Source organism: Balaenoptera ricei, chromosome 12 (genome assembly GCF_028023285.1).
Source record: "Balaenoptera ricei isolate mBalRic1 chromosome 12, mBalRic1.hap2, whole genome shotgun sequence".
Taxonomy (NCBI): Eukaryota; Metazoa; Chordata; class Mammalia; order Artiodactyla; family Balaenopteridae; genus Balaenoptera; species Balaenoptera ricei.
Window position 1 is genome coordinate 52,189,887 of NC_082650.1, and position 16,396 is coordinate 52,206,282.

Sequence of the window (16,396 nt, forward strand, 5' to 3'; positions counted from 1 at the left end):
TACTGTCCATTTCCTCTTTTACAGCTGTTAGCAGTTGCCTTATGTATTGATGTGCTCCTATGTTGGGTACATATATATTTATAATTGTTATATCTTCTTCTTGGATTGATCCCTTGATCATTATGTAGTGTCCTTCCTGTCTCTTGTAACATTCTTTATTTTAAAGTCTATTTTATCTGATATGAGTATTGCTACTCCAGGTTTCTTTTGATTTCCATTTGCATGGAATATCTTTTTCCATCCCGTCACTTTCAGTCTGTATGTGTCCCTAGGTCTGAAGTGGGTCTTTTGTAGACAGCATATATATGGGTCTTGTTTTTGTATCCATTCAGCAAGCCTGTGTCTTTTGGTTGGAGCAGTTAATCCATTCACGTTTAAGGTAATTATCGATATGTATGTTCCTCTGACCATTTTCTTAATTGTTTTGGGTTTGTTTTTGTAGGTCTTGTTCTTCTCTTGTGTTTCCCATTTAGAGATGTTCCTTTAGCATTTGTTATAGAGCTGGTTTGGTGGTGCTGAATTCTCTTAGCTTTTGCTTGTCTGTAAAGCTTTTGATTTCTCCATCAAATCTAAATGAGATCCTTGCCGGGTAGAGTAATCTTGGTTGTAGGTTCTTCCCTTTTATCACTTTAAGTATATCATGCCACTCCCTTCTGGCTTGTAGAGTTTCTGCTGAGAAGTCAGCTGTTACCCTTATGGGAGTTCCTTTGTATGTTATTTGTCGTTTTTCCCTTGCTGCTTTCAATAATTTTTCTTTGTCTTTAATTTTTGCCAGTTTGATTACTATGTGTCTTGGCATGTTTCTCCTTGGGTTTATCCTGTATGGGACTCGCTGTGCTTCCTGGACTTGGGTGGCTATTTCCTTTACCCTATTAGGGAAGTTTTCGACTGTAATCTGTTCAAATATTTTCTCAGGTCCTTTCTCTCTCTCTTTTCCTTCTGGGACCCCTATAATGTGAATGTTATTGCGTTTAATGTTGTCCCAGAGGTCTCTTAGGCTGTCTTCATTTCTTTTCATTCTTTTTTCTTTATTCTGTTCCACAGCAGTGAATTCCACCATTCTATCTTCCAGGTCACTTATCCGTTCTTTTGCCTCAGTTATTCTGCTATTGATTCCTTCTAGTGTAGTTTTCATTTCAGTTATTGTATTGTTCATCTCTGTTTGTTTGTTCTTTAATTCTTCTAGGTCTTTGTTAAACATTTTTTGCATCTTCTCGATCTTTGCCTCCGTTGTTTTTCCGAGGTCCTGGATCAGCTTCACTATCATTATTCTGAATTCTTTTTCTGGAAGGTTGCCTATCTCCACTTCATTTAGTTTTCTTGGGGGGTTTTATCTTGTTCCTTTATCTGGTACATAGCCCTCTTCCTTTTCATCTTGTCTATCCTTCTGTGAATGTGGTTTTTGTTCCACAGGCTGCAGGATTGTAGTTCTTCTTGCTTCTGCTGTCTGCCCTCTGATGGATGAGGCTATCTAAGAGGCTTGTGCAGGTTTCCTGATGGGAGGGACTGGTGGTGGATAGAGCTGGGTGTTGCTCTGGTGTGCAGAGCTCAGTAAAACTTTAATCTGCTTGACTGCTGATGGGTGGGACTGGGTTCCCTCCCTGTTGGTTGTTTTGCCTGAGGCCACCCAACACTGGAGCCTATCTGGGCTCTTTGATGGGGCTAATGACCGACTCTGGGAGGGCTCACGCCAAGGAGTACTTCCCAGAACTTCTGCTGCCAGTGTCCTTGTCCCCACGGTGATCCACAGCCACCCCCTGCCTCTGCAGGAGACCCTCCAACACTAGCAGGTAGGTCTGGTTCAGTCTCCCCTGGGTTCACTGCTCCTTCCCCTGGGTCCCGATGCATGCACTGCTTTGTGTGTGCCCTCCAAGAGTGGAGTCTCTGTTTCCCCCAGTCCTGTCAAAGTCCTTCGATCAGATCCCACTAGACTTCAAAGTCTGATTCTCTAGGAATTCCTCCTCCCATTGCCAGACCCCCAGGTTGGGAAGACTGACGTGGGGCTCAGAACCTTCACTCCAGTGGGTGGACTTATGTAGTATAAGTGTTCTCCAGTCTGTGAGTCACCCACCCAGCAGTTATGGGATTTGATTTTGCTGTGATTGTGCCCCTCCTACCGTCTCATTGTGGCTTCTCCTTTGTCTTTGGATGTGGGGTATCTTTTTTGGTGAGTTCCAGTGTATTTCTGTCGATGATTGTCCAGCAACTAGTTGTGATTCTGGTGTTCTCACAAGAGGGAGTGAGAGCATGTCCTTCTACTCCGCCATCTTGGTTCAGGCCCCTAGTTTGTATCTGTATTGATTTTTAAAATATCCAGTCATCCACTTACGAAGACTCTACTTAAGTAACTGGTTATACTTAGCCCGCTACACCCACTTAGAGCACTTCTTGTTGGCAACAGGTCGCTAGGTGAAATAGCACATATCAGTTACTTACTAGGTGCCAGACATTGTGCTAAGTGATTAACGTATGGTATTTAATTTAATACTGTACCTGTAGGACTCATGATCATGAAACTGAGCCTCAGAGAGTTTACCTCAGCTGTCCAAGATTACCAGCTAGTAATCCAGGTTTTTCTGACTCTTTAGGCCATGCTCTACTTTAATCTGGTGGGTAAATTATCACAAAACATTGTTTCATCTTTTATGAAATCTTCTTCTATAGCTGATATTGCTCTGAAAGCAATTCCAAGAAAAGGGCTTTTAAAAATGTTTTGTTCAATTTACTATTTTAAAGGCAAGCGTTCATTTGGCTGCATGTTTTAATGAGACAACAAAACTAAGCCACAGAAAGGGTAATCATCCCAAAATGATCTTCAGAGATATTTTAAAACAAGAATTCTGCTGTTAAGCCCTCCTTCCCTCTTTTCTTATCCCACATGGCTGATCAGTTCTTTTCTAGAGTCAACATATTCTCTCTTTTATTACTAATGACGCTATTTAATTCCTTATCTGTATGTCTCTGGGGAGGTTCTGAAGACCCAGTGTTGATGGCATTCCTTTATACTCTTTGTATACTCAGAACTCCAAGATTCTTATAGTGCCTGGTAAATAGTAGGAGTTAAATAACTTTGAAAGAATGAAGAGTCAACAGGACTTAGTTCCTTGCTTGGGGCAAAAGGGAAAGGAAATAGATAAGGATCCAATAATTTAGGAACTTGAATTTATTATTTGCATAGTGTGAGTTTCATTATTAAAACGATCTGTAGAAAGCGTGTTCTTCTATCTGGGTACAAACTATTTCGGTACAAACTAGATGTATCACATTTTCTTGTGGATTTTAAGATTTTGAGCCAAAAAATGCCCAGAAGATGAAACAATGTTTTGTGATCATTTACCCACCAGGTTTTTAAAAATGTGTAAATAATATATGTTCATTGTAGAAAAATTTAGACAGTGTAAAAGAGGCAAAAAAGAAAATGAAAATCGCTCTATTTCCATTATTCAGAGATAACTACTGGTACATTTTGGTGAATAGCTTTCCAGAATTTTTTCTTGTGCATAAGGAGTAAGAAATATTACATGTGGGCCTAAGTTGAGATTGTAACATAGAAGCAAGTACTTATTTATTTAAGAAGCAAAGATTTTCTTCCCTTGCAAGTGAACCTGGTACCAATAAATGTTAGCTGCTATTGTTTTATTACAGTTGTTATTATTAATGACATCATTATTTGATTATAGCAAAAAAAAATTAAATGCTTATAATAAATATTTGAATTATTTTTATAAGGTTTTTTGCCTCGAGTTGTTGTTTGGGAAGTCTAAAAACATTCAGATTGTATTTTTCTTTCTTTTTCTTTTGTCGTTATAGAATTCCTCAGAGAGTCATAATTGTGCCAGAAGTCTCTTAATGGCAGATAGAATGCAAATAGTTGTGATTCTGTCTGAGTTTTTCAATTCCACATGGCAGAAGGCAAATTGTGCAAGTAAGTAATTCTTGCATTTTCATGTTGCTGTTATGGTTCAACAGTATAGATGTCATTTTATTTTAGTGAATTTTGAACTCTGAAAATTTTGAATATTTTTTATTACTAAGTTTAAATGAACTGTGATTAGCATCACGGTTTATTAGTGAGAACTACTTGGGCAAATACTGAAAGGCAGAAAAGTGTAGCAGTTAACAGTGAGCTTTGCAGTCAGACAGATCTGGATTTTATTCTAAGCTCTGCCATTTATTAGCCCTAACCTACTACTGTCCGACCTTGGACATATAATTTTACCTCTTGGAGCTTCAGTTTCCTCATCCGTAAATTGGTGGTAATAATGGAACCTACTTTATATGATTGTTTTGAGGAATAAATAAAATAAACTATGTAAAGCACTTAGCTTAGTATCTGGCATATAGTTAATGTTCAAGGAATGTTAGCTGCTTAATATAATAGTAATTATGATGTTCATAATAATCTGTCATCTGGTGGTAGGGGGAGGTGATAATGTCTGTTCTACCAGTTTTGCAGGCTTGTATGTATTTGTATAATGAAATGAGATCTATTTTCAAGCATTCTTTGGAAAAATTAAAATCACTATTTCAATTCATAAGTGTTTTGAATACCAACTATGTACTAGGAAATTCTTATTTTCTATGCCTTATAATTTTTTTTTTTAATTTTATTTATTTATTTATTTATGGCTGTGTTGGGTCTTTGTTTCTGTACGAGGGCTTTCTCTAGTTGCGGCAAGCGGGGGCCACTCTTCATCGCGGTGCGCGGGCCTCTCACTATCACGGCCTCTCTTGTTGCGGAGCACAGGCTCCAGACGCGCAGGCTCAGCAATTGTGGCTCACGGGCCTAGTCGCTCCGCGGCATGTGGGATCTTCCCAGACAAGGGCTCGAACCCGTGTCCCCTGCATTGGCAGGCAGATTCCCAACCACTGCACCACCAGGGAAGCCCTATGCCTTATAATTTTTGAGGAAGAAAGTTATAGTTACAATGTAACCTAAAGCAGACAAATAACTGCTATAATAAAGTTATAGAGTCTTGGGGAAGCTGAAAATAAATCAGATTGGAGAGAATTTGAAATACTTCCTGGAGGAAGTACCTTTTGATCCTACACTTTTATGGCTGGGCATGATTTCAATAAGTAGAGATGAGAGGAAGGACAGTGCAGATAGGGAGGCATCGTGAACAGAGGCACAGAGGTACAAAAGAGTAGTAGAAGTTACAGGATACTGGAAGCACAATGGGAGGTAAACTTGGAAAGGGAAGGTAGGACCTTGACCTATATAGTAGTTTATCACTTATGCCAACATTTTTCATACCGCTTAGAACACCAGCATAGTATTAAGAAATGGTTATATACTATAGTATCTTGGGAATTTACAATACACATAGAATATTAAAGGCAGTGAGAAGGACTATAGGTTAAAAAAAACTTTTAAACATCATTTAACCTAGCACTTTCTGAGCTTTTTTTTTTTTTTTAAACTACAAAGACCCTTTTATTTTCTTTTTTTTTTTTGGTGGAACCCCATTGGAAGAGAGAGACCAGTGAGGAAATTCTTACAATGGTTTAGGCAAGAAGCAAAGAAAACATGAAGTAGGGCATGGGCTGTGGAAATAGAAAGGATAGAGTGAATTAAAAATCTGTGTACCTGTAAGTCATTAAGGAGCTTAACTTTTCTAAGGACTTTGTCTTTTTGTTTAGTTCATATGAAGGAAAACTGTAAATGGGAAAAAGACTCCCTGCTAAGTTTCTTTTCCTTTGTAGTATACCATGCATATTGAATATTAACTCTTTTAATTTTGTCTCTGTTAATTCAAATTTTCTGGTAATTTGAACAGAGGCTTGGCTGACAGCTAACTTTTTTTTAAAGCAAATCTTTACTTTTTTGGAGTAAAACTTTTTAGTATAAATATGATTGAACAGAGTTTGCTTAACTTATACGGAAGAGCTGTTTTTAAGTATTCTTAGGCCTTCAGAAAAATCCATTGATATAGGAAAAAATATGTTAATTGCAAATAATTTAAAATCAGTTAATTAGAATAAGTGGGGTATGTGTTGGGATTCACTTCTTTCGACTGATGTTACTTAATTTACATACTTGAGAGGTAAAGCATCTTTTCTTTAAAAGGTATTTTGTAATGAATTTACTAATTTAAAATAGCTTTCTTCTCCAGCTATTTAAAAAAAAAATAAAAAGGAAAGAAAACATTTTGCTGCATATTTACTCAGTATGGTAGGTATAAAACTCTTTAGAATAAATTCTTAGGGTTACCTTTGTTTTTCTGTGAGGCATCCTATCTTCAAAATATTCCTTGATTGAACTTCTTTTGAAGAAAAATGAAATGTTTACTTCCTAATTAAAATTAATTTGGCCAAAATATATGGCCAAGCAAGGTGCAGAGAAATATGACATCTTTTGGAGAATTAGATAGCTGATTAGGCAGGAAAGACAGGAAGACTTAGTTTTCATTCTGCTTACATTTGTACCCTTTGGATTGTATACCATAGCATTTAATACCTATTCAAAAATACATAAAAATTTTTAAAACTTGACAGACTGTCCAAATCTGCCATGATTATTCATATGTTAGATATAATCAGAGAGATTGGCTATTTTCTTTTTCCAGATTATGCATTTTAAAAAAGTTATCTTCCATTCATTGTTTCATTCACATTTTAAAATTTATCATAATGTATATTCTGTATTTTATATGGAAATAAAATAGTTTTATAAATTTGTGCTCCTCAGCTGTTTTCCCTTGGGTATTCATTCTAAAGTAATCATCTAGGACTTCCCTGGTGGTCCAGTGGTTAAGACTTTGCCTTCCGATGCAGGGGATGTGGATTCGATCCCTGGTTGAGGAGCTAAGATTCCACATGCCTCGAGGCCAAAAAACCAAAACATAAAACAGAAACAATATTGTAACAAATTCAATAAAGACTTTAAAAAAAATGGTCCACATCAAAAAAAATCTTTAAAAAAAATAATAATCACCTTACCTAGAAATGAATAATCTTTACCAAATTACCTGGAAACACTTCTAATTATGTTCTCTGCAAATCTCTGTAATAAAGATAACATGAACATTTTCTGAAAAATTTTAAGAATTGTTCAAAAAACTTCGCAATTTTTACCAAAATTTAGTAAAGCATTCTTAACATAGTCTTCTGTTACAAAGCAGTGAGAAAAGAAATTTGAAGGAAGGAAAAAATGAGCTAAAGAAGGTGAATAACAAGTCAGCAATTAAATTAAATAATATTTCTCAATGTCATGGCCCTTGGTTCATTTGAACTTCACAATAAGCCCTGTGAGGTAGAATGAGGGCTCAGAAAGTGTAAACGGACTGCAGATCAAGAGCCTAGAACTAAAATCAGAAGGCTTTAAGATTGTTCATCTGAATAGACAGTGTTCATGAATTAAGGCCTAATTTGGTTTTAAAGTGCTATTTGACAAATTCATTGCACAGTCTCCATTTTAAGAAATATTAGCCCTACACTTTAGCCCTGCAAAGTTTAATATCTATGCTATATACATGTTTGATATTATGGAAAACCTAGTCTTTTACTAAAAATATAAATGTAAAATACTCTTTTTTTTCTAAAGACCTATCAGTACTACATAAAATTAAAACTAGATAATGTGAAAAAAAAGTTTGTAATAAGGTTGCACATTTTCTAATGTTAATGCTCAGCAATGATCAGGAATCAGGCATCAGGTTCTGAGACAGTCGCATCTCTAGCAACCAGATCTGTTAAACCACTGATTTCATGGGATCCTCACTCTTTTATTTTCTTAATAAATGATGCTAAAGGCTTCTCTTTTCCTTTTACTTAAAAGATAATCCATTTGTTACCTATCCAGTCATTGATTTTTTTAAATCTTTGGCCTTTAGAAATAGGTAAAAGAATGAATACAAAGGATATTTACTCTTTTAATAAAATGGAAGAAAGCAATCATATCACACTATAATTTTAAATGAATTTGTGCCTGATCAGAAGTTTGCCTAGGCTGTTGTCATTTTGTATTGTTGGAGACCAAAATGTGCCATTCCAAAATACGCCTCTTTGGCGTAAGGATTATTTTGAGCTGATTATTTTGAGAAACAGCAGACACAGGAGAAGCTCTGAAAACAGAGTAGAAATAACCATTGTGTATGAGAAATTTATATTTATTAAGGAAATCTCCACTTGTAAGGGTGTCTCCCTCTCTGTACCAGGAAGAAAAGGATGACTTTAAATCACTAGAGAGGGCTTCCCTGGTGGCGCAGTGGTTAAGAATCTGCCTGCCAATGTAGGGCACACGGGCTCGAGCCCTGGTCTGGGAAGATCCCACATGCCGCGGAGCAACTAGGCCTGTGAGCCACAACTACTGAGCCTGCGCGTCTGGAGCCTGTGCTCCGCAACGGGAGAGGCCGTGACAGAGGCCTGCGCACCGCGGTGAAGAGTGGCCCCCGCTTGCCGCAACTAGAGAAAGCCCTCGCACAGAAACGAAGACCCAACACAGCCAAAAATAAATAAATAAATAAATTTAAAAAAAAAAAAAAAGGGCTAAGTTGACAAGCCTTGTTTAAATCACTAGAGAATCTTGTAAATGGAGAAGGCAGGGACATAATCTGCATAACCTTATGCTTGTTTACCTCACTCTTCCTGGTCATTTCCCCATAACTGACCTCCCCCACACCCATCTTTCTTTGTTTTTACCTGAAGATGATGTTCAAGTCTGACTTCTAAGCCACCCCTTTGAGTTACTCAATTTCCCTTTGTATCTTCCGTGTATATGCGAGATATACAAGTCAACAAACTTCTGTTTGTTTTTCTCCTATTGATCTGTCTGTTGTTACAGGGGACCCAGCTGAGAACTTACAAGGGTAGAGGGAAAATTATGTTTCCACCCCTACCGTATATGCATGAAAACACAGTATAAATATTCCCCCCCAAATCTAGATTATTTGCTTTTTTATTTAAACATAAAAAAAGACGGGTTGTGCTTGCTTCAGCAGCACATATACTAAAATTGGAACGATACAGAGAAGATTAGCATGGCCCCTGCACAAGGATGACACGCAAATTCGTGAAGCGTTCCATATTTTTAGCAATTATACTCCAAGAAAGATGTTAAAAAAATAAAAAATAAAAAAAATAAACATAAAAAAAAAAGACTGGTCAATTTTCTCAGAACTTATGTAAAACTGTTAAATACAAGCTATGAACCCTTTTGTCTCAGTTAACTTTTTGTGGTGATCTAGTTATTAAATTTGCAAATACAGAGCTGATAAGTGATGCCAGCAATAGAACTCTTCAATGGTAAATAATCTGGAGTCTATTCAGTCTGGCACCTGAAAGATAAAATGGGAAGGAAAAAAATTACAAAGGAAGAAGAAAAACTACTGAGGTGTTTAAAAAATTTGTTTTTAATTGAGACTTAAACCAATATGTGATCCATTTTGTAAGAATATATCTTTTGATATAAAATGACTATTCCTTTTTCATCCTCTGTGCTAGAAAATGCAAAACTATAATTATATAAAAATCTTTTAAAGTTAATTTAAGGGGCTATTAAAATTTTTTTAAATAATATTATTAAAAATATAAACATGTAAAAATATAAAAGCTAAAATATTGTTTAAAAGAATACTTATAAAATTAATACACTGCCAAAAAAATCACCTTTCTACTTGATCTAGCTGTGGGTTGGCACCTAGTCTTTGCCATTATTACTTGATGAAAGGAAGGCTAGACACTCAATGAAAGAGAGTGCCATTCTAATACAACATTGTTAATCAAGTATACTCCAATATAAAAAAAGAGAGAGAGTGCCCTCCGTTACCACTACCATCTATTTTATCTTTAGAATATCCGTGTCTTTGAATGATATTAGTCTTCGTTAGAAATAAATTTTTGGAAACTGATTGAAACTCAAAAGGAGTGTACACAACTCTTCCAATTCATATTACAAATAACATGGAAATTAATTCTTGTGGAGAGTGACTGTTGAGAAGTAAAGAAAATATATCAAGGATTTCTCCTCTTCACAATTTTAAAGCTGTTATCAGAAGTGTATTGTTAACGCATATATGTGGAACCTAGAAAAATGGTACAGATGAACGGGTTTGCAGGGCAGAAATAGAGACACAGATGCAGAGAACAAATGTATGGGCACCACGGGGGGGAAAGTGGCGGGGCAGGGGGTGGTGGTGTGATGAATTGGGAGATTGGGATTGACATATATACACTAATGTGTATAAAATGGATAACTAATAAGAACCTGCTGTGTAAAAAAATAAATTAAAAAAAAGTCTGTGTTTGAAAGAAAAAAGTTTTAAAGAAAAATAAAAGTGTATTGTTGACATAGGGATAGCCTGGTTATTGAGATGCTTCTTGGTTATCTTATGCATATGACAGGTGAATAATTAGTAGAGTGACCAGATTTGATGAGACCATGAATTGCTTTATGGTAAAGTGTTTTGGTACTTTGTTTTTGATTTTTTTCTTTTTTCAACTTTATTGAGATATAATTGACATATAACATTGTTTAAGTTTAAGGTGTACAGTGTGTTGATTTGATACACTTATATATTGCAGAATGATTACCACCATAGTGTTAGGTAACACCTCCGTCATGTCACATAATTACCATTTTGTGTGTGTGTGTGGTGAGGTCATTTAAGATTTATTCTTTTAGCAATTTTCAAGTATAGAATACAGTATTGCTAACTAAAATCACCATACTGGGCTTCCCTGGTGGCTCAGTGGTTGAGAGTCTGCCTGCCGATGCAGGGGACACGGGTTCGAGCCCTGGTCTGAGAAGATCCCACGTGCCGCGGAGCAACTAGGCCCGTGAGCCACAACTACTGAGCCTGCGCGTCTGGAGCCTGTGCTCTGCAACAAGAGAGGCCGCGATGAAGAGTGGCCCCCGTTCGCCGCAGCTGGAGAAAGCCCTCTCACAGAAACAAAGACCAAACACAGCCAAAAATAAATAAATAAATTAAAAAAAAAAATCACCATACTGTACATTTGATCCCCAGAACTTATCTTACAGCTGGAGGTTTGTGCCCTTTGACCAACATCTCCCCATTTCTCCCACCCACCCCAGCTTTTGGCAATCACCATTCTGCTCTCTATTTCTAGGAGTTCAGCTCATAGTTGACTGTATATGCAGGAATTTATTTCTGGACTCTCCATTCTGTTTGATTGGTCTCCTTTCCTCTGATAGGAGAAAATCTTCCCTGGTTGATGAAACTCCTGGAGAAGGGATTTATGACAATTGAGTTTCTTTTGGAAGCTCTGTCTTCAAGCAGATAAGGGGAATTCACAGAAAGCTTCTCTCTGCCTTGGCTATTTTCCAAGTGCCGTCAGCTCAGAATAATCCTTATGGCAAATATTCTGCCACCCTTCACTTTTTATGTCTTGATTCTTTAAAAATCAATAATAAAACTTAATAGTTAACCAGAAGATCAATTAATCAGAACCCATCTTTCCCATATTTTATCTAAATGGTAACATACTAAGCATTGGACTCACTTATTTATATCTTATAACTTAAAATGTCCTAGTTTTCATACTTATTAAACTTAATTATGTTGTTTAGGTACAAAGTTCCCATAGTTTAATACTATGTTTTCTGAAGCTTGCCCTATTTTTCAGAAATTGGTAATTGTCTCTGTTGTTCTCTATATAACTAGTTTTGAAAAACAGCAGAGATCCTTATACAAACTCCTAATAGATGCCAAATACTTTACCTAAAGATGCATACATAATTCCTGTTATGATATTTAGTAGGTTTCTATGTAAGGTCTTAACTTGAATCCTTAACACCTTTAAGAATGCCTCTTGAGCTGATGCTTGAGCCCTCACTGAGAAAGAAGCTATGCTAATCTGTCCTTGATGAGGCTGCATTGATTATCTGAGATGAGGAAAATTCATAATGACCACTTCACTTAGTGCTTATAGGAAGCTTTATTACTACTAATATTTCTTAACTTACTAATTTCTAAAATATATAGCTTCTCACTGCTTATAACCTTATGCTCCCAATTCCTACAAAAGGATAAAAGAGGAATTTTACTGGAGTTCCTTTGTTTTAAATCAGAAAGTCAGGGCTTTTTAATAATGAAGACATTTAAAATCTCATTTTATAAGTGAACTTCTTTGTGCTTTATAATATCACTGTCTAATGATCATTGAAAAAATTTTGATGGTACTGCATTAATGCAGTAATAAGATGGCCAGTCTATATTAGCTTTGAGTTTAATTTTCAAATTATTTCAAGTGAAAAGGAATGGCTGTTAGTAAGATAAAAGAGATTAAGTTCTTTGTTGTTCAGAGAAGCTTCTTTATAAATTACTTCTTTCTGTTTATTTATTTTTCATTATTCTATAAATTACTTTTTTATAAAGAAATTATTTCAGTTACGTACTTTGTATAGAAGTATGAATCACTCATATTCATGCTTTATACTGCTTTTGTAAGACAATACAGGGACACACACACCCCCATATTGTGCATGTCAGTTGCCATGACGTGGCTCATTATACACAGATGTACAGTTGTTGTGGATGAAATTGTATTCCCTCTACTTCCCTCCAAAATATCAACTACAGAAACTGAAAACTTCTTCAATCTCATTAGCACAATATAATATTATGCATATTTGTAACTGTTTATTTATGTATACTCTACCTCGTGTAAAAAGATTCAAGGCTACTTTGTGATGATATTAAACCAGGATTAAGAGAGACTTATGTTATTTTTTTTTTTTTAAGAATTTAGTGTGTGAACTTTTTGAAAGCCAACAGAGAGAGTAACATTTTTAAATAGCAAAGGGAAAATGGTATAATTAAGATAATACTTAATCAAGAGCCTGGAAAGTATATTTTGTATTTCAATGCCTTACTAACTTGATGCATGATCCTCAGTATATCACTTTATTTCTCTAGTTGTTTCCTAATTTGTGAAGTGATCCCTCAGATTTTTAAATGATAAGGTGAACAGTCAGAACAGGACTTACATGCTGGAGAAGATAAAGCTGCAGAGAATGTACAGTGTGTGAGTTCAAAGAGGGAAAGACTCTTGGAATAGGTTCATCAGCAGGGCCCCAGGTATGCCAGGTGCAGGCCAAGTCCTACACTAGGGGCCCATGTAAGGGGGTGAGTGGGGCTGGATTCCAGCTCAGCTTCTGGAGGTAGGAGCACTCTTTTGTAAATAATCTACCTGGAGGGAATGTCTTTTTCCAGTTTGCACAAAGGAGTCTTAATGTGCTAGTTGCTGCCCTGTTTACCAGTTTTAGGCTTCATCTCAGTTGCCAGCACTGATCAGTTGGTAGCGACTGCCTGAATCCCTGCATGGTGTAAGAAATCTGTGGGTGGTGGAGGGAGGAGCAGTGGCATGTATTTATTGATTCCCAGTATTGAACTTTAATTGTTTAGAGTATAGATATTTTATATTTGTAGTGTTTGAAAGTGCAGGCTCAGGAATCAGACTGAGTAGAAATTCCAGGTTTTTACTTACCAGTTTTATGACCTTGGGTAACTTCTTAATTCCTCTCTGCCTCTGTTCCTTATTTAGAAAATGGAGATCATAATTCTTGCCTCATAGGATTGTTGTAAGAATTGAATAAATGTGTTTAAAGTACAAGAATGGCGCTTGGAACATAGCAACTACTCAGTTAACATTAGCTTTCATTGTAGTGATTGTTGTTTATAATAGTGCATGCATCGTATAGTGTGTTATACCCTAATGTCTACTCTAAGGGAGGGAAAAAATCTTTTTCCTCTATCCATTTTAGGTTCTCTGGCTGGAACTCTCTAATTAGACTGGCCAAAGACGGAGAAACAAGAGAAAACAAACAGAAGTTTATTAACAAGTGCATTGCACATGTACACACGGGAGCACCCAATGATCAGTAACCCAAAGAGATGGTTAGAATTTGGGTTTATATACCATCTTAGGATAATCAGAGGAGAAAGGGTTTTGGTCTTCTGGTTGAAGGAGGCAAGTTATGGGAAAGTGACCAGGAGAAGTATGGTAAACAGGATTGTTTAGTAAGGTTTGTTATATAGGTTTAAGTTAGAACCATCTCCATTGGTAAGAGTTAGTTGTTAAGAGTCCTCCCTTTTCTTTTTCTTGAGAGAGAGGGACATCTTTACAAATGGAAATTTCCTTTACAAGTGTAAATTTTATCTACAAAATAAAAACTTGTGCCCTGTTTTTAGAGTTTTTCCTGAATCTGTTGGTTCTTAAAGGCCTTTATTTTTTTTTAATTTATTTATTTTTGGTTGCGTTGGGTCTTTGTTGCTGTGCGCGGGCTTTCTCTATTTGCGGTGAGCGGGGGCTACTCTTCTTTGTGGTGCGCAGGCTTCTCCCTGCAGTGGCTTCTCTTGTTGTGGGGAACAGGCTCTAGGCGCGCAGGCTTCAGTAGTTGTAGCACACGAGCTCAGTAGTTGTGGCTAATGGGCTCTAGAGCGCAGACTCAGTAGCTGTGGCGCACGGGCTTAGTTGCTCCGCAGCATGTGGGATCTTTCCCAACCAGGGCTCGAACCCATGTCCCCTGCATTGGCAGGCAGATCCTTAACCACTGCACCACCAGGGAAGTCCTTAAAGGCCTTTAGCTCAGAATAATCCATATGCCAAAGAGGCATATTTTGAGTTGGCATATTCTGGTACTCTTCACTATCTATTCAGTGTATCTCTTACCCATTGATTTCTTTCTGTTTGCATTGCCACCTTTCTCCTGGATAATTGCAACAGCCTTCTATCCTGTCTCTCCACTCCCAGTTGACAGATTATAATAGATGGCCCTGAGTGTGTATAATATACAGCTCTCAGTTAAATTTAAGAAGAACAAGAGTATGGTTGAGTACTAGAGAATAGAAAGTATTTGAACATCCCTTGTGGAGTAATTGGTAGGGCATCTACAAGGATTGTTTTGTGGCCCTGAAACTATTTTGAATTGAGTCCCCTCATTATAACTTTAGAATTTTCTATAACAGTGTTCTACAACCACAGTTGGGAGTAGAGAAAGTTAATGAAGGTTTTAAATATTTGTGAGTATGTGGAATGTAAAAAGGACAAGGATTCTAGGAAAGTGAGATTGAAATGGTTGACCATGAGTTCCAGGATATGATGCCAGGCACTTGAACCTAGATCCCAGAGGGTAAGCTGAGAGCACAGGGAGAGGTAAAAGCAAACTGAGGATAAAGAATAAGTTCATCCAAGAAGGGAGAATAGATTAAAAAATTGTGCTATGTTCATACATAGAAAACAATTCACAGGAATGAACTTGAGCTAATGCTAAGTGAGAGTAGCAAGTTGCAGAGGAATATCATTTATGTAAGATTTTTAGAAAGACATAAAACAAGTGTATTTATTTCCAGGTTTTACTTGAAGTCCCTTTATCAGTATTTTATGCAAAATTCTTGCCAGCTTGTTTCTCTGGTCTCCCAACTCACAACAGATTAGAAAGAGCAGATTTTAAAAGATTAACATCTTGGATGCAATAACTGACCCACTAGTGAAGATGGAAGAGACCCAGAACTACTAAATTTAACACAGAAAACAATCAAACAGCATATGAATTTAGCTAAAATTAATGCAGGATAAATAGTCTTATGCCTAAACAGCACTAAGAGTACTCCTATTAAGGCAGCATTTGATAACTGATATTCATGATTAAGACTTTGCACCGTCAAAAATCAATTTCAATTTTACTTGGTATATGGTTTTTACAAAGAGAGAAAAGTATGTGACTATTTTAATATTTTCATTAAAATGGTTATGATGTAAAAAAAATCTTTTGGAAACTAAAAAGGTTAAGCTTCATGTATTTGGAAAATTCTCTTAACGTGGAACACTTCATGCTTGTTTGAATAAAGGATTACGATAGTGTGAAACAGAAGATAACAGCTTGAGAGATAAATGACTATATGTAATTGTTGCTTGAGATATATTAATATATTTTTTGGTTTCTTGACAGATTGTTTAACGAACAAAAGTGAAGAATTATCAAATAGCACAGTATACTTCCTGAATCTGTTTAATCACACCTTGACCTGCTTTGAGAATAACCTTCAGGTATTTTATATATGACACTTGAAATTAAAATGCTGCCTTGTCCAAGTGAATAATAAATAATTCCAATTTTTATAGCATTAATTGTTGATATTTATCTACATACACAGTGTAGAGGTAGACCTGGATTTCTGCTAAATTCTTCTATTACTAGCCCTTAGGCAAATCATCAAAACTTCAGTTTTTTAATTTGTAAGATGGGAATAGTAAGATCTACCCTGCCTACCTTCCAGTATTTTGTAGTCAGGATCCAATGAGTTAATGAGTATGAACATATTAACTGAGGCATGTGATTGTTTAATTAAAACACAGCGTTGTTCTATCTGACAATAATTTTTCTTGACTTTGTTTATGCAATAATGTATTTTACAATTGTATGATTCTGTCT

At 36.3% G+C, this 16,396-nt stretch overlaps 1 protein-coding gene and 1 non-coding gene across 2 annotated transcripts in view; both read left to right on the plus strand.

The window, feature by feature from the left end:
- Positions 1 to 16,396, plus strand: part of OSTM1 (osteoclastogenesis associated transmembrane protein 1) — a 36,924-nt gene that overhangs the window by 9,150 nt on the left and 11,378 nt on the right. The window contains exons 2-3 of the mRNA XM_059942007.1: positions 3,811 to 3,925; positions 15,914 to 16,011. Coding sequence (XP_059797990.1) covers positions 3,811 to 3,925; positions 15,914 to 16,011 — 213 coding nt within the window. The remainder of the gene's footprint in view (positions 1 to 3,810; positions 3,926 to 15,913; positions 16,012 to 16,396) is intronic.
- Positions 8,927 to 9,033, plus strand: LOC132376468 (U6 spliceosomal RNA). Its single transcript, XR_009506306.1, has one exon. It is a non-coding gene; the product is annotated as a U6 spliceosomal RNA (small nuclear RNA).